General features: G+C 50.0%; 6 protein-coding genes across 6 annotated transcripts; 2 read left to right on the forward strand and 4 right to left on the reverse strand.

Moving 5' to 3' along the window:
- Positions 1–289: 289 nt before the first annotated feature.
- Positions 290–1,417, reverse strand: NCS57_01299100 (uncharacterized protein; the record flags this gene model as incomplete). The annotated part of the gene is made up of 2 exons (XM_053062644.1): positions 290–776; positions 834–1,417. 2 exons carry the CDS (start codon positions 1,415–1,417, stop codon positions 290–292), a joined length of 1,071 nt encoding a protein of 356 aa, XP_052907539.1.
- A 1,047-nt stretch (positions 1,418–2,464) lies between these two features.
- On the reverse strand, positions 2,465–4,356 carry NCS57_01299200 (FAD-binding PCMH-type domain-containing protein; the record flags this gene model as incomplete). Its single annotated transcript, XM_053062645.1, has 5 exons — positions 2,465–2,714; positions 2,772–3,148; positions 3,251–3,663; positions 3,748–3,964; positions 4,099–4,356. The coding sequence occupies 5 exons, from the start codon at positions 4,354–4,356 to the stop codon at positions 2,465–2,467; spliced, it is 1,515 nt and encodes a 504-aa protein (XP_052907540.1).
- A 1,319-nt stretch (positions 4,357–5,675) lies between these two features.
- NCS57_01299300 (Calpain catalytic domain-containing protein) lies at positions 5,676–7,241 on the reverse strand (the record flags this gene model as incomplete). The annotated part of the gene is made up of 1 exon (XM_053062646.1): positions 5,676–7,241. One exon carries the CDS (start codon positions 7,239–7,241, stop codon positions 5,676–5,678), a length of 1,566 nt encoding a protein of 521 aa, XP_052907541.1.
- A 2,960-nt stretch (positions 7,242–10,201) lies between these two features.
- NCS57_01299400 (N-acetyltransferase domain-containing protein) lies at positions 10,202–10,786 on the forward strand (the record flags this gene model as incomplete). The annotated part of the gene is made up of 1 exon (XM_053062647.1): positions 10,202–10,786. The coding sequence occupies one exon, from the start codon at positions 10,202–10,204 to the stop codon at positions 10,784–10,786; it is 585 nt and encodes a 194-aa protein (XP_052907542.1).
- A 1,546-nt stretch (positions 10,787–12,332) lies between these two features.
- On the forward strand, positions 12,333–14,391 carry NCS57_01299500 (AA-permease domain-containing protein; the record flags this gene model as incomplete). Its single annotated transcript, XM_053062648.1, has 4 exons — positions 12,333–12,678; positions 12,768–12,975; positions 13,055–13,264; positions 13,329–14,391. 4 exons carry the CDS (start codon positions 12,333–12,335, stop codon positions 14,389–14,391), a joined length of 1,827 nt encoding a protein of 608 aa, XP_052907543.1.
- Positions 14,392–15,196: 805 nt separating this feature from the next.
- NCS57_01299600 (uncharacterized protein) lies at positions 15,197–16,606 on the reverse strand (the record flags this gene model as incomplete). The annotated part of the gene is made up of 1 exon (XM_053062649.1): positions 15,197–16,606. The coding sequence occupies one exon, from the start codon at positions 16,604–16,606 to the stop codon at positions 15,197–15,199; it is 1,410 nt and encodes a 469-aa protein (XP_052907544.1).
- Between the last annotated feature and the right edge of the window lie 869 nt (positions 16,607–17,475).

Genomic DNA, 17,475 nt, shown 5'->3' on the forward strand with positions numbered 1-17,475 from the left:
GGCTTCCATAGAGTCAAATAGTGTTTCCATGCGTTTACACACTTATTACTAGAAGTAGCAAGATGCATTAAATAAACTCGACAGATCAATGTACAGTTCGACCTACCAACATACACGCCAATGGTCTACTCATTTCCTTTCTCCGAGCTCAAGGCCATCTGTGGATGGGCCGCAACTGATTATGGAGAGATTGAGCATGTAGATGCACACAAAGATCAAGTATTAAATCTCCAAACATACGCTTTTATAGATGCACAACTACTAACTATGAATGATAACAACGATGCTCTTAGATATCGTCAACAATCGGGCTGACACCCTGAGCAGTTCCAATACGATCTTCAAGGTAGAATCTGAGTCTCTCAACAGCCGCTCGGTCAGACATCCACTTGCCGAAAGCAGTAGGGTCAGTTCCGGGCATCTCAAGGATAGAAGGATAGTTCTTAGGGGGCGCAATATCCTGGCGAACGGTCCAGCTGCCACGGGGCTCCAGGAACTCCTTGCTCAACATGAAGCTATGTAGAAGCTTAGCTCCCTCAGGGTGAGGAGCATCCTTCAGAATAGCGCCAGCCTGAGGCCAAGAGACGAAGCGGCCCCTGACGGGGAAGGAGATGTTGTAGGGAGCAACAGGGCTGAGGCCGCCGGATGCGGTGAAGGTGGCAGCCCACTCAGTATCGTTGCGGGTGAGGAGGGTTCTCGGGGATCTGGTACCGCGAACCCAGCGAGGGTTCAAGGCAAGGAGCTTATCAAGCCATTCAGTTCCGAGCTCCTTGATGCTAAATATGATGTATAAGCCAATCTTTCTAAGCCTTACTGGAGCACTGAATACTCACATGAGATCGAAGCCAAAGAGGACGGCGTCGTCGTCGTTGGGATAAGTGAGGACAAGCTTATCCTTGAGCTCGGGACGCACCCAATCCTCCCACTCAACCGGTCCCTCAACTCCCGGGAGCTTATCGGATCTCCATTGGCCAATCCAAGCGATGATGGCCATTCCGTAGTGGTAAGCGTTTCCTTTGTTCTTGAACTTGGGGTGAATCTTGTCCCAGCCAAGAGGAGCGTAATCCAGCAGGACGCCCTGGGAGGCCCATCGAGGGTAGTCGTGCAGGGTTTGGAGGATGATGCTGTCCACCTGGACGTTCTTCTCGGCGATCTGCTTGTCCAATTTGCCGTCGTGGTACTTAGACAAGTCGACAGTGACATTAAGAGTCATGCCAGGGAATCGCTGCTCGAAGGCCGTTTTCAAGTCTTCTCGCGAATTGGCCTCGTCACCGCCGTGCCAGAGGGTAACAACACCGCCCTCGGCAAGGGCTGCCTTGTAAATCTCATCAATGCTGCGCTTTTCGACCTTTGTCGCCGCCGCATTGACGAGGGCTTGGCTACCCAGCAGGGCAATGGTAAGAAGTGAGCGAATCATGATCAACGACTGATTGGACTCCTGATTGAGAACAAAGTGATGAGTGTTCAATGGCAATGAAAGGCGACGACATTGCTCTTTTATTCTGACTTACACCGCTGACCTCTGCCAAGCATCTAAAGGGATATCCCGCAATGCTGCTTGCCTTGGCAATGGTGATCAATAAGCTGCCGCGTAAGATCTACGACAGCCGAGCGGGATGACCCGCTTGATTTAAACGCGTCAATGCAACCATCGTGGGCTGTGTTTCTGGTCACGACGAATGCCCGTTCGGCGTTGGCCGAAGGTGTGGATCTCCAGGCCTGGCATGTATCACAATAATTAGACAACGGCTTAAGATACTCTGTTTGGCCTAGAAGGAACAGTGCTTCTTCCTTGCAGTGGCTCGAGGACACAAGTACAATGTGCTTTGCTTACAAAATTCTTTCATAAACATGACGGAGAGCATATTTGCCTTGTTTCAAGCGCTGGTTTTCAAGCATAAGTGGCAATCCTTGGCGGGCTCGAACCACGGAGAAAATTTGTCCTTGATCTTCTAACTACTTGATGTAAAACAACCAATAAGCCAGGTAACTACAGGTAACAGCCTCGGAGGCGAGCCGCGCGGGTATTACAAGCTTGAGGCTTTTCTGAACTAAGCAATCACCTTAACTCCAATGACGCCTTTTTCGGGGGTTCTCCGCGCTCCGTAGGGTAACAATTGGTGGGGATATGTAGCTCTCTACCTTGTGTATAAGAAAGCAGTTTAGTGGTGGTAAATCTTTTTCATGGCCCTGTGCTCAATTGCAACCCCCGTGATAAACACTAAATCATGCCATCCGAAACTGTCGGTTTATCGAAGAGCACCTATGAAGGTAGAGCCATCTGGTTAAACAAATAGCCGGCTTGAGAGCTGGTCTGTTCCCCAATCTTCATCCTGTTTCCACGACTCCTGTGGCCGCTATCCGTGCGTTCTTCATGGTGTAGAGATGAAGGATGAAACCCCTGATCGTCCCTTAAACTTTAATCCGCACCCGATACAACATGCGACGGGAGCTGCAGGGCCCTTCACTCTATACGCGCATAGAAGTTGAACCTCCCGTGGGGGTCATACTTCTGTTTTAAACCTTTCAACTTCCTCAATCGGACGCCATCGTTTCCATAGACCTGTCGAGCAGCCTCGGTGCCCCTTGCATATCCGATGTAAACACTCATGTCTCTCTCACCGGTCCCCTTGTGCAACAAGCCCCTGACTTTTGTGCCAATTTTAGTGGCAATTTTGTCATTCTTGGGCGACGAATAGAGAAGAGAGAAAAGCCTGCAGATGAGTTGTTAGAGTAGGGCCACATCGCGCATCATTTTGAGACCGACTTACGCAATAATGTTGCTCTCTCGATCTGCCACCGCAGTGGTCGATGCATCGATTGCCCGCACTCCTTGAAGAGGGTATCCCTCAAATATGACATAGCTACGCTTGAAGTCGGGGTTCTTGATTATGAATTTGCTAAACTCATCATACACAGCGCGCTGAGTCGGGACATGATACTTCTGGAGGTTCAGAGAGTAGCCTTGTGTGCGGATGCCCTTCTGGCATGCGACAGAGTTATCGTCAAACGCAAATACGGCAGAGATCTCACTGTAGGAGATCTCCTGGGTGCTGTTGAAAACTGGCTTGAGGTCTAGATAAGGCTTGGCATGTGGTGCCACCTCCTTCTCTGAGCCATCATACACCATGAGAAAGAGAAGTACTGGCTATTGGAACTCTGTCAGCGATGATGATGCTCAAGCCTTGTAAGTTGGGGCCTCTTGCGCGTCCGATGCGAGTGAAGAAAAAAAAGACACATTCCCACGTACCATATTTGGGTTGACATCAGGAATGATGGTGTACAGGGAGGCGACAAGCATGCCTGCTGGCTGCCGATCAACGCCATACCCGTCTCCGATGGCTTTGTTCGCAACTTCATAGAAAGCTCCGATTTGATCAGGGAGGTAAATGAAGGTCTTGACAAGCCAGTTGTCTTTAGCAGGGGCGTCGTATACCTTGTAAGTGACCTCTGTAACAATCCCAAAGTTGTGACCGGCTCCCCGGAGGGCCCAGAAGAGATCAGAATTCTTCTTTTTGGAGGCAGTGACGGCTTTCCCGTTTCCTAGCACAATACGGGCAGCAACAATTTGGTCAGCAAGCAAACCGTAGTGTCCCTGCAGGGTACCATGGCCGCCTCCAAGGGCAACACCCATGAGGCCGGTGCACTCGCAGACGCCAGTCACTTGATATGAAGATCAAAAGTCAGTACACATAATTAATTGATAAGGCCTAGACCAGAAGCAATCTGAGAGTCGGCTGTACTCACCTGAACGCTTGCATTGGGCAGAAAGAAACCTTTCAACCTGCCCGCTCTTGACTCCTCCGCCGAGACTGACTGTTTTGCCATCTTTTGATAACTTCATGGTGTTGAGCTTCTGAGTAGAGATTCCAATACCATGCTGCATTCTTTGCAGTTGCGAAGTCCAACCATGACCTCCAGAGACAGTCAGAAAAGGGATGTCCTTCTTGTTGGCATATCGAACCTGTCAAAGCCACAAGTTAGCGAGAGCCTCCGTAATAAATCGATTCAACATCTCGTGCCAAACTTTGACACAGTGATTCTCCTTAAAGGCAGAGGGGCAGTAGTGGGAGAGAGCCAAGAGCTGCTATAGCATACAATTGCCTGGACATCCTCTTCGCTAGCCACTTTGACGTATGTCGCATACGATGGAGCAGCAAACTTGGACCATCTCAGGCTGGCATCGAAAAAGTCTACTTGGTTCGGGATGTAAATTTCGGCATCGGCAGACAGCATGGGGCCCAGCTGAGCCGCTATCTTCTTCGCGGGAAAGCATGTCGACGCTGTTGATGCTGCAGACGCAAGAGGAAAGAATATCGCGGCCAAAGCGTATCGGATGAAAGCGAATTGCCTCATCTTGAGTCTGCTTACTCTTAGAATGGTGATGTTCAAATTCAGTGACTCCGAACCGAGGACCCACGACTTTTAAAGCCCGTCCTATCACTCACATACGGGTCTCCAAATATCTGCTTCGTTGTTGTAGCTGTATGCCAAGCAGCTGAAACTGCCAAATGCAGCCCTCCCTGGTAGGGCTGTTTAGCGAAGCGATGCACGATTGGAAGATGGCATGGGAATTCATGGCGGGACCAATCTGACAGGTCTGACAGGTCTGACAGGTCTGACAGGTTTGACAGGTGGATATTCAGCTACGAACTAGAAGCAATTGATACTCAATCAGGCAGCGCCAAGACCTAGAAGGATAAGTAGATAGCAAATGAAAAACCGAGAATGGAGGCAATCTTCAAAACATTGTCGAACCGAGAGCTGAGGTCGAGGATAACGCTAGTGGCTGACAGTGCAGCAGACTGCGTCCGGAGAAGCCGAATGGGCTCAACGTCGATAATGAGCACAAGAGTAAGGTCGGAACATTATCTTGATCCATTGGAACTAAGAAGCTCGTTGGGCAGCATTCAGTCTTTCAAGAGAAATGGGTGAAATGGGGGGAAATTCTGGTGCGCGACATGGAGTTCCCCTGAGAAGATTGGGCTCCAATGCACGCCCAGCTGCATGGCGCGAAAGCCCCAAGCTGGAATTATACACCAATTCTGATACTCATGGATTATACCTGGCAGCTAGGCAAGCCAATGTTTAATCAATTTACCCCCTCTTCCCTGCTCTATGGCAGAAGCTGATGAGAACCACTTGCTCAGGAACGTGTCCACCATCTGTCGCGAGTAAATCCGAGTTAGAGTGTGTTCATATCCGTTTCTTCATGATTCAGCACTTTCCGAGCAATTCCTTTGACTGTGGCCGTGCTTCATGTTGAGGCGCTGAGGAGAATACTGAACAGTCGTGATCTGGGCTATTGCTGGCGAGAACTTCTTCTCACATCTTTAATCATGATAAGATCTCGTTATCATGCTAAAACATTTGTAGTTGAGTACTTAATTCACTTTCAATTAGAGAAAATCACCAGATCAATGACGTGCAATTGCAAGCATGGTTGTATTGCGAACCAGACCAGTCCCCGACCCAACAACCAACCACCAAACCTCGACTACCAAACAAGGATAAGAAAGGAGTGTGGTCATATGAAAATCACCAAGAAAAGTTTTTTAAAGGAAAACCCAAATGATTGGCCCAGCTTGTTGGGTCGGCGGAAGACAACGAAGTGGAATTTTGGGTCATCGACTGCCTCGTTTCAGGGTCGGAAATACCAGTTAAGGTGTGTTCGCTTAGTCGGCAATACCGATCCAGGCAAAGCAGTGCTTGAAAGCGCGGGCCTCGAGGGCAAAGAGACCGCCGTGGTCGAGCATGGCAGCGGGGTGCCACTGATCAGGGGTCAGGCGCTCAAGGAGGTCGGGATAGCTGTTGAGGCCGAGGGGCTCAGTCACACCCCATGGGTTGCGGAGGACGATGTACTGCTTGTCACCCTTGAAGGTGTAGCCGAGGACAGAGTAGGCGTGGTTGGCCACGATGTTGCTGCCCTTGTACATGTCGCCGGTGGCGTAGGTCCAGGCGGTCATGGGGTTGATGGTCTTGAAGTTGACGCAGTTTTGGCGGACAAGGCCAAGGAGGCTGCAAGCAGAGTGCTTCTCAGTCTGGAAGTAGTGGGGGTCCTGGCCGTTGATCTGGGCCATGGCCTTGACGGGGTCACCACAGTGAGTCTTGGTGATATCGGGGTGCTCAGAGTTGCTGCCAGTGATCCACTTGGCAAAGGCCTTCTCGTACAGGGAAGGCCAGATGTCGGCACCATCGCTGGAGCGGCAGTAGATAGGCTCGTTGTTCGAGTTATTAATGGGGATCTCGTAGTTGACCTCAACAGTCTCGGTTTTGGAGTTGTTGTGTCCGCCCTTGTCGTGGAACTTGATAGCAAGCTTCCTCTTCTGGTTCTGGTCGTGGTGGACCCTGGTAGCCCGGTTGATGCAAGAGGGATCAGCCCAGAAGACGGAGAAGAGAGCAGCAATCAGCCAGCTGTTGCTCGAGCAGCCCTGAGTGGGGTCGTCAAAGCCGTGCATGGCGATTCTCTCCTCGCCAAGTCGGAACATGGCGATGTCACCAATGAGTCGCTTGTTGACGTCCTGGAACAGGCGGTCGTACATGTCGCGCCAGGTACCGTTGGGAGGGCTCCAGTGGCCACCCTGCTTTCGATACTCGCTGACGAGCTCGTTGATGGTCATGGTCAAGTCGCGGTTGGACACGGTCCTGCCGATAGAGTGGGCATTGAGGACGAGATGCATCTTGCCGTTCTGCATGCGGGCCATCTTGACCTTCATCTTGGCAAAGTCCTTGAGGCCGAGGTGCTCGAGATCGTCGAGCCTCTCCATCTCGGAGAGATCAGGGGTCATGAGATCACGCTCCTTGAGGATCTTCATGTCCTTCTCGTTGAGTCGCTCCGCCTTGCGGTCCTTCTCATCGAGCTTGAGTCCAGCAAAGAGCACAGAGTTGTGCTTCATGTCGAAGAGCTCATCGTAATCCGTCTGCAAGACATTGGACAGGATGGTGGCCGAGGTCGGCGAGTATTTGTCAATCTTGCGCCCAATGAGAGCCTCGCAAAGAGCATAAGGGTTGACAGCTCCGACGTTGATGTCCTTGGGAGGAGAGTCGGGGTGCATCTTGTTGCCACGTCGAGAGGACATGGGCGTCACCTCGGGAACCTCTTCGTAGTCGGCCTGAAGCCCATCTGAGGGCTTCTCGAGCTTCTGGCCGAGAAGGGCCTCGACCAGGGTGTAGGGGTCGATGTTGAAGGTCCTGTTGTCCTGAGAACCAGAGGAAGAGGAAGAGAAACGAAGGTCACCCATGTTGGCGGTAGTGAATGTTGGGAAAAAGATTTTGAGAGTAATCGTTGCAATGAATAGACAAGTAGCTGTGTCTGAGCTGTTTGTGTCCTGGAAGTTCTGAGTCAACGGGAGGAGATAGATATAGATATGCCCCTTGACCGACTGTAAACAGCACACATGAGATCCGCGTCATGGCGAGACGCCGCATTGTCAGCGATGAATCACGTCTGCACCTAATACAACTCTCTCCGCAGTCGTAGCTGCCCTTGGCCGGGTTTCATCAATTCTCATGGCCTGATACTGCCTTGATCTTCACGTGTACGCCGCTATCAGTAACCAGATGCATGGCTTGGACGGCTCGCTCGGCCTTACTCACGGCTTAACGCGAGTGTACATGCATGTTGAGTCCCAGAACGCAGATATGCTCGGTTTCTCCGCCATGTCAGCCTTTGCAAAGTCACTTGTCAAAAGAGTTTGCGGGGGACGTGGATGGCGTCCCCGCACGAGGATGGCGATCCAGCATTGGTTTCCGTTGTCCCGAATGGTAGGGTCTCGTCAGAGACGGTCAATTGATTTCAAATATCAGTTGTATGAAGCATGTAGTTTGAGGGGATACGATGATTAACGCTCCCGCTATTAAGTCAGGGCCGTGTAAGGGCGCGTGCGGATGTAACCGGGCGGGAGGCGCCATTGGAGCACAACCCACGATGACTTTTTTTTTTGAAACGTTGTCTGAGGGGTATTAGACGCCACACCATCACTGCCGGTCTAGACGCTTTGTTGACTACGTAATCTTCAATCAGAGGCTTGACGAGAGCTTTTAGCGAGCGAGATATTGAGCTCGCCGATGCCGTGTGTTCATCTATCCATCTCAGGGATGCCCTGTCTCTCGATGCTCGCTTTGGTCTGTTTACCCGACGTCACTCTTGAAAATTTGCACATTATAGTTTTGGCGACCTTTCTCTCAGACACGGTTAACCGCGGCCTGAGTGCGACTGTAGATCATTTCCCCAAGATGAGAATACTACGAGTTGAGTCCAAACTCAATGGCATTCATCCTACAGGTCCATGGGAGCTGGTACAGAGCTGGTCTTTTCTGAAATGAGGCAAAAAGTCCATCAGTCTGTACTGTGAGCTCAATGTCCTCCAGCACGGCCCGAACAAGATGGACAACCAGGTACCTGAGCTCTAGACTTCTTAGCCTGACAAACTAGCATGCCATGCGAATCAACTAAGCGTAGCTAAGTTTCGGGGCTTTGCTCACATATTTGCTTCTGATATCACGGGAAAGTCCGAGGATCGGAGTTCTGGCACAGAATGAAGCCAAGCTGTGTGTGAAGACGAGTGTTATTTCTGTCCCAGCGATATGAGAATCGTACCACTATGATTTTGTTTGCTGACGCCCTGGCCGTTCATGCCATCCTTTCTCATAACTCAGAAACCTCGGCCAACTCGCTTAACACATGTTACCATATGCTTTTGATTCTCAATAACTTCACATGGGAGAGTTGAGGTGGAGCGCCGACCGTTTTCAGGGGCGGTTGTGCGGCTTGAAGTCAATTGCAAGATCAATGAATCCCATGTGGAACTTTATGTCAACGACCGACAGCAGTTCGGGAGATCGCCCGATGATAGAATCCAAGAGCGATGCTCCCGGCCGAGATCCGACCAACCTACGCGCGAGGGCAAAGAGAAGGGGAGAGCTTCATTGCACTTCGCGAGACCAAATAGCCTGACTTTTCATGATGCTTCTCGTCCGTATACAATTAATAGCACTCCCTAAGTATTTTTTTTTTCCCTGCATAAATTACAATAACGCCATGTTTCAGGGAAGGGGGAGAGTTCACGGTATCTTATGCCGCACGAGCAGACACTCGCATGTGGCCGGTAAATCGCGTCGACGGCAGTCCTGTCAAGGCGCCTCCAAGATTCTAGTCGCATGCCTTGCTACTAAGTCTGGAGCTCTCTTTGTGTCTGTGACAATAGAAGTGGCTAAACCAAAATTGACCTCCCGGGTCCTGTCCTGCGGCACCAGCTAGGAGGGCAGGGTCATGGACACCATAGAGTCTGGCTTGGATTACAGCTAACAAAAGGTCTCCTCCAATTGCATAGGAGGATACTCGATTATCAAATGATTCGAAATATTCTAGTCAGCCTAGCTATTGGCGAGCTGCCGTGCAGTTGCATCTCAACTCTGGTCTGCAGGTTGATGGAGCCGTACGAAAGTGGTGTGTGTGGTTTGAGAACGGAGCATGCCACCCTACACCACCTTTTCAATAGTTGACGGATTTTCTGTAACTCGATTGATCTGCCAACAGTGTCTAATGACCTAGGCCCGACACTAGGGGGATCAAGTTGTGCGGAAACCTATGCTCGAGGATCTATTATGACCACTTCCCCTGGTGATTCCGGGTAAGACTTTGGCGCCTGAAACGACAAATTTATCAACCGAAGCATGAAGGGGGCCCGCTATGTTATTGGCATGAAATCAAAAAAGCCAGTGTCACTCACTACTGATAGGTCCGGCGCGTACAACCGGTCCTGGGATTGGTATACATGCCGAGACCAGTGCCAGTACGATGGATATAATCCTTACCTCCATGACTCCTGACGCGGTCCAAAGTAGAAGATCCTTTCATCTCTCGCATTCCCTTCTATGGCATTCCATGGGGGGTTACACAAGGATCTGAATCTTATTCATGCTAACAGACTTGTAACTCCTCGCTAAAAATATAAGGTCTCTTAAAGCAGTTCAGATTTCGTAATGCATCAAGAAGATGCAATGAAAATGGATAGTCACAGTGGGATATTCGTATATCCGAGCCTTGATTTTCTGAGTAAGACAAGTCTCACAACCTGTGAACAACACCGTACTCTTTTGATCCTCAATTTCTGTTGTTTTGTTGTGAACTTGTTTCAGTCATATATATTAGAGTGCAGCGTCCTTGTAATCGAAGTTGTTGGTTATCGCACGAGCCAAGATGGGAGACGAAGCAGCCAACGAGTCGCAGGTAGCGATTGTCATCAAGATCCCGCCCTCCTCCCACGCCGACGATGAGTCCTTTGCCGCGACAGTGGCCAGTATTGTCAATTCAGCCTATACGGAGGCTGAAGGGGACATCTTCTTACCTAATTACCAACGCACCTCTCCCACCGAAGTCGCCCAATTCATCCGTAACGGGCAACTCGCAGTTGCGTACCTCAAGGATTCCGGCCACCCTATTGGTTGCGTGTGCATCAAGTTGCTCGGGCCCGGCCGAGGAGAGTTCGGCATGTTGGCACTGGATGCCAAGCATCAGGGCGCTGGGTTAGGGCGGCGACTAGCCATGTTCGCGGAAGCCGAATGCCGCAGGAACGGATGCACGATCATGCAATTGGAAGTGTTGGTGCCGAAAACCTTTCATCATGCTGGAAAGGAGAGGATGCAGGCGTGGTACCAACGACTGGGTTACAAGGTTGTCAAGCTTGGCAGTTTTGACGAGGACTACCCTGAACTGGCCAAGATTCTTTCGGGGCCCACGGATTACAAGATATTTGAGAAGAAGCTCGTCGAGGCAGTTGCATAAACAGAGACAATGAATCTATGGCTCAAGCACGCACTGTAACAACGTGGTACCTCACATTGTGAATTTGTCATCCTAGAACTGACGACTCTGGCTCAACCATGTCAACACTTTGCATGATGTGACATTTCAGGGTTCGTCCGAGGACCTCCCTACCCCCACAGTTCTCAAAGAGCCGTTTAGGCAAGTGGCATCTCAAGGAGGGCGTCGCACGGCCCCATGGGGGTATGCTTCATCTTGGCATCGCCACCGAAGCTTTCGGGATTTGACACGGTTCCGCGACAGATGACTGATTTGGGGAGATGTGCAAGAAGTTACCCCATTCCTATGGTCATTAGAGATTTCCTCAAGAAAGAAAACACAGGTTCATAGCTCAAGCATGACAAGCACCTTCTATTAATCATCCCCTGACTGCAAAGTATCTAATCGATGATATTGCGTATGGAAAGCCCCCGTCCCCAGGCCTCTTCGAACCCTTTGACCAACTTGCGTCACGTCCAAGATCGAGGTTCCTGAGTGGCTTGGGTACGGGGCAATTGCCACATGGCTTCCCGTTTGCTTGCCTGTCTTGGTGGAGATGGCGGAGATGAAGCAAACCGCCGAGCCCGGCTGGTCCATCCAGGACAGTCGAGGAACCATGTTGAAAAAAAAAAAAAATTCAAACGCTCTTGCTAAGGAGTACTTAGGTTTCCGCGGTGTCTCTGTACCAATCTAAGTCTTCTTTAACTGGCGTGGACAGGGATTCAGTCGCAGAAGCAACCCGACTCCCCAAGTGATGCCTTGGATCTCAGGCAAAGTTCCCGCACGGTCCCTCTACCTCCACCAATGCACAACTCAACCCACACAACTGGCTTCGGTAGAGGCAGCAAGAGTCATGACAAGCAACCAGCAATTTCAATGGCCCCTTAGCCTTATCTCCTAGTTTCGTCCGGTACCGAGAATTGGAACCGACTCCTGCAACAGCTCGTCCGGGGAACAGTTGGTCTGAGAACCGTCCGTCAATCGGAAAATCTGTGCCACGGGCTCGGCTGGAGCTCCGTCTCAACCTTTCTACAACAAGTTAGTTAAGGGGGCAAATCGAGCTGTTTAGAGTTTGGACCATGCATTGTGGCTTGTTTAGCTCATTGCCAATCGTATCAGCTGGCGACGCCATGTGGCGCGCCTTCACGAATCGAGGACATGGCATGAATCGCTTCTGTTGATGAAGCATGATTCTCCTGTATGGCAATTGCATGACAGGAAGTTTCGAAGGCATCTAGATCTCGCAAGACCACCCTCCCAAGACGACATTCGAAGCACTCGCTTGCTGATAAGGAATGAGGCGTCTCTTGGCAGCGGAATCATCGTCCCGCGAACGGACGTGGAGACAGGGGCTCAAGCGATTCAGGTTAGCGCTGGCACGTGCTGTGATGTGCTAGGGAATCCCCTGCCTGTGAAAAGGCTGCGACGCCCTTTGGAGATTTGGCCACCCGTCGTCAATTGACAGCCAGCCCAACGCACGAGCGAGGTGAGAACAGATCGAGAGTTGAGCATCGCTCAACCTCAGGGTATGCCTTCAACCATGGCCTATCAACGAGAGATTGAGATGCAGGCGATACCGCCGCCGCCCCAGAAGCCAGTCATCCTCGTCGAAAACAGCTTCGCCGTCACCATTAGCGAGCCGGAGAAGCCGGTCCCAGAGCCAACGGGGGCCTTCAATCGTTTGCTGCACAGCTTTGGTCCAGCTTCCAACCGCTCAGATGATGGCATGAGCCTGAGCAGCCACGGCACAGCCCATGGTCCCCATAGGCGGTTCTTCAGTCTTCGGAGGGCCAACTACAAGTCTGCCAACACGCAATTGGCCCGGGAACTCAAGAATCGTCATCTGCAGATGATTGCCTTTGGTGGTTCAATTGGTATGTGGACCCTTCAACTCAGCTGCCTCATGCGGTGTTGGCGTCGCCCTCTAGTCTTCACGTATTGACGACAACTAACTCCATTACAGGAACTGGTCTATTCGTCGCGTCAGGAGTAGCTCTCTATCGTGGTGGTCCAGCCTCCCTGTTGCTTGCCTTTATCATCATGGGCGTCATGCAGTTCTTCACGATGCAGGCTCTAGGTGAGCTTTCCGTGGCTTTCCCAGTTGGCGGATCCTTCGCCAATTACTCGACTCGTTTCTTGGATCCATCTTGGGGTTTTGCGATGGGTTGGAAGTGAGTGTCCCGTCAGACTTGAACCCCTCCTCATCAGGGGTCACCCGAAGTAGACAATGACCACTGACACCATGTGAAGCTATACCCTCCAGTACCTCATCGTGTTACCGCTTGAAATCATTGCGGGCGCCTTCACTACTATGTACTGGAATCCAGAGCCCAGCAAGTCGATATTTGTTGCCATGTTCCTAGTCATCATCGCGGGCATCAATCTGCTTGGTGTGCGAGGATATGGCGAGGCAGAATTTATCTTCTCCACGGTCAAGGTGATAGCCATTCTAGGATTTATGTAAGAGAGCTCAACTCCCCCTCCACGGCAAGGCAGAAAGGGGACCAGTTCTAACGTGATCTAGCCTCCTCGGTATCATCATCAACGTCATGGGCCATCCAGACAGCGGCTACATCGGGTTCCAATACTGGTCAAACCCTGGAGCTTTCCACCATGGCTTCAAAGGCTTCGCCAGCGTTCTGGTCACGGCAACCTTTTCCTTTGCTGGCACTGAAATGGTTGGACTCGCCGCAGCCGAAACAGCAAACCCCCGAAAATCATTGCCGGCCGCCGTCAAGCAAGTGTTTTGGCGAATCAGCATCTTCTATATCACCTCGATCCTGCTGATCGGCTTGCTGGTGCCTTATAACCAACCTAGGCTGCTGGGGGCCAAGTTTGGCTCCGATGCCGTGGCTAGTCCTTTTGTCATTGCCATCGAGAGCGGTGGTCAGACGGTGCTTCCGAGTGTTATGAACGGCGTCATCCTTGTAGCTCTCATCAGCGTTGGCAATACTGCCGTGTATGCCTCGTCCCGCACTCTGACTGCATTGGCAGAGCAGTCTTTGGCACCAAAGATCTTCACCTACATCGATCGTCGTGGCCGCCCGCTGGCTGCTATCATCTTTGCTTGTGTCGTTGGCCTACTTGCATTTCTCGCCGATACCGACATCCATACCGAAATCTTCAACTGGCTTCTTGCGATCAGTGGGCTCAGCACCCTCTTCACCTGGGCCAGCATCTGCCTCTGCCACATCCGCTTCCGAAAGGCTTGGGAACTATCTGGATATAACCTCTCACAGTTAGCATTCCGCTCCCAAGTCGGCGTATGGGGATCTTGGGTCGCGCTGGGATCTTATGGAATGGTGCTGGTTTTGCAGTTCTGGGTTGCGGCATCCCCAATTCCGCTTGAGGATGGAGAACCCTCCACGCAAGAGAGGGTTAAGACTTTCTTCATGCAAGTCCTTACTGTGCCTATAATCTTTGCCTTTTATCTAGGTCACAAGCTTTGGTGTCGTACAAAGTTTGTGCGCGACAAGGACATGGATGTTGATACGGGTCGGAGGTATCTGCAGACTTGGAACGAAGACGAGGCGGAGGCGAGAAAAGGCTGGCCCCTCTGGAAACGACTGTATAATACCATGTGTTAGACTAATTAGATGGGCTATCGCGGCGAAGACAAAGTGTTCAATAGACTTAATACCTGACAAGATTCTCACAACTAGGCTCAGACGATTTGCTTCAATTCTCAAACCTCGCAACCACTACTCAATTAATGAGCCCTATTGTCATCGATATCATCGAACACGGGGATCACGTCGTAGCGAGCAAGATCTGATCGAAACCTAATTCCATTCTACATTGTGAAAGGGGCATGTCGTTCTCACAGCCCCAACAGCAGACTATAATCCTCCATTGGGCTCTTGTGATCTTGATGGCCGTGAGGCTGTCTAAGAAACAAGCCTATGCCATCATTTGAGATATCGCCTTGTTGTATTAGGTCCAAACAGCGAGGGTCCATCTTAGCGGGAACTTGACAGCAACTCGTGACACCAGCAAGGAGTAGGATAAGTCATCATACAAGAAATAATGGATGGGTACACGACGGCTTGGACCACGAGCACGTTGTGAAATGTGCAAATCCTATTGGCTTGGACCCTTTGACAAGCGCCAAGAGCTGTTGGGATTCAAGCTGTGAAAATGGCCCAGGCACCGACTTAAACGGGAGTTCCAGCTTGACTGTTGGAGGCGCAAGGTAAACGGTAGGGGTCAATTTGATTAACAGTGCCTTCCTGCTTCTCTCAACTCCATGCTAAACTATGCTAAACTTTTCTAGTAATATTGAGAGACTGTTTTCTCCAGGTGTTATTGTGTCGTATATATGCGGAACCTGGACCAGGTGAAACTTCCAATAATATAAATGATCCAGACCATGCCACCATGCCCTCCACTCTTCTAGGCTTGCTTCGTACCATCTTCTTCCTTGCGGCCACGTCCATGCCGCCATTCGAAAATGGTGCGAGGCTTTTCCTTGATGACTTGTCGAAGCTTGTCGACGCTTCGGTCCATCCACACCTCTGGGGGAGAGCCACTGACCGGGTGCAGCGGCAGACTGTCTCTGCTCAGGAGGAAAGAGTCTGACTGGCGAGTGTCGAAAGAGGCGATGAGGTCCATATCCGCGGCAATCTGATCGCAGTATGTCTCGAGCGGCAAGTCGTTCACATCATGACCAAAGGGGTTTTCGATCTCTTGGCCAATAAAGAGCAGACCAAGGATGATGTAGGCGGCAGCGATGGAGGCCGGGATGGCGATCCACTCAAGCTTACCCGTCAGCTGGAACGGAAGAAGAATGACATAAATGAAAGTGATTTGGCTGATAGCGATTGTATAGGCGATCGGTAGCGGGGTGTTGAGGACCCTCTCACAGCCGGTCATGGCGTCGTTGAGCATGGTCAGATGATTGTACGCGAGGGTCTGTTGCATGAGAACAGGCAGCTGCTTGTTGCGGACCATCGAGTCCAGAGTGACAGCAAGGTGGTTGAGGATTTCAAGAGGCAGATTTCCCTGGTGTTGTTCGGCCTTCTTAACAGCCTTACGGGGATTGCTGGTGGCAAAGGGAATGCCCAGATACTCGCCAGCGGAGTGGTACATCGACTTCGACCGGCTAACGCGAGCCTCGGGGGAAGTGCCATTGCCATTGGCGACAATGAAGGTATCGAGAGACGCAATGTAGGGCTGGATATCGGGTTGGGTGTCACAGGGTTCGAAACGGAGTTGGTGCTTGAGAGCCATCGCAAAGGCGACGATAAGATTCATAGCCCCAATCTTCTTGAGGAGGATCTCTCGAGAGTCCTGGCCAGCAGGCTCAACGGTGTGAATCCAGAAGATGCGACCAAGGGTTTGTGATGCCAAGGTGAGGCTTCCCCAATAGCGACGGCCCTCGGCGTAACGTTCATATGCGGTGGACCCGCGGAAAGAAAGGCACAGACCGACGACAAAACCAAGAATGGTGAGAAGAACGGAGTTAACGTTGATGGGTTTAACCTTCATGGAGATGACGGTAATGAGGGTCGACCAAGCTGCGATGAGAAGTAGTGGTACCATCAATTTGGGGATGATGGACCCATGGAGTTGCATGACCAACGGCCATTTTGAATGGCTCTGGAGGTTTCGCGGACCGGTGAAGTAGCTGTCATCGGGCTCGGTAGTGCGATGAAAGAGGTGCGGGTGGGCGTGGACGCTTGGCGAAGGAGGCGATTGTGGGTAGGACGGGACGTCGAGTCCGGGCGAGTGAAGAGGTTTCACATTTGGGGCCGCCTGAGTCTTGTCTTCGGTCGCCTGGACCGTAGCAGTGGTGGCCTGCATCTTACTCAACGGTTAACGGCGTCGACGAATGCGTTAGGGCACGCGATCTCTGTGAAACTGGGAGAGTCAGTCACGGTGAAGTGGAATGGTGAAGGAAACAGTGGAGTTCGGAGTGCCTACCGAGCGTTGATGCACAAATTGACGCGATGGGTGCATGTGAAGGAAGGAAAGTGGGTGAGACAAGGAAGGAAAAGCCAAGACCTTAAGAGAAAGCCAAGATTCAAGAGAGGGGAGGAGCGACAGCAGGAGGAAATGAAAGGGACTTCCGACATGGTACGGCTGACTACGCGCTAAGGCAAGCTGACACTGTAGAGTAACGCTACCAACCTGGTCTAGGCCTAATTTAGTAGAGAAGCGCCTAAGAGCTGATAAGAGGCGGTGTTGAGATATATATTTTAGGAAGAAGATAAGATAAGAGGGTAAAAGAGATAAAATAAAATATTAAATATAAATTATAATATTTTAACGCTATATATAATTTAATTTTTTAAAAAAAATTAAAAATAAATTAAAATTATAATTTATAATTTATATATGTTATATTAAGATAAATTAAAAAATTATATATATAATTTAATAAATTATATATATATTTTAATAAATTATATATATAATTTAATAAATTATATATATATTTTAATAAATAAATTAAAATATATTTATAAAAATATTTAAAATATAATATTAAAATATAATATTAAAATATAATAAAAATAATAATAAATATAAATAAAATTAATAAATATATTATATATTTAAATAAATTATATTATTTAAAAGTTTTTAATATATATATTTTATTATATAATTATTAATAGCTTTAATAATATACTAAAGCTAGCTCTATTTATAATAAATAGCTTATATCT

The sequence above is a fragment of the Fusarium keratoplasticum genome, chromosome 11 (assembly GCF_025433545.1).
Source record: "Fusarium keratoplasticum isolate Fu6.1 chromosome 11, whole genome shotgun sequence".
Lineage (NCBI taxonomy): Eukaryota > Fungi > Ascomycota > Sordariomycetes > Hypocreales > Nectriaceae > Fusarium > Fusarium keratoplasticum.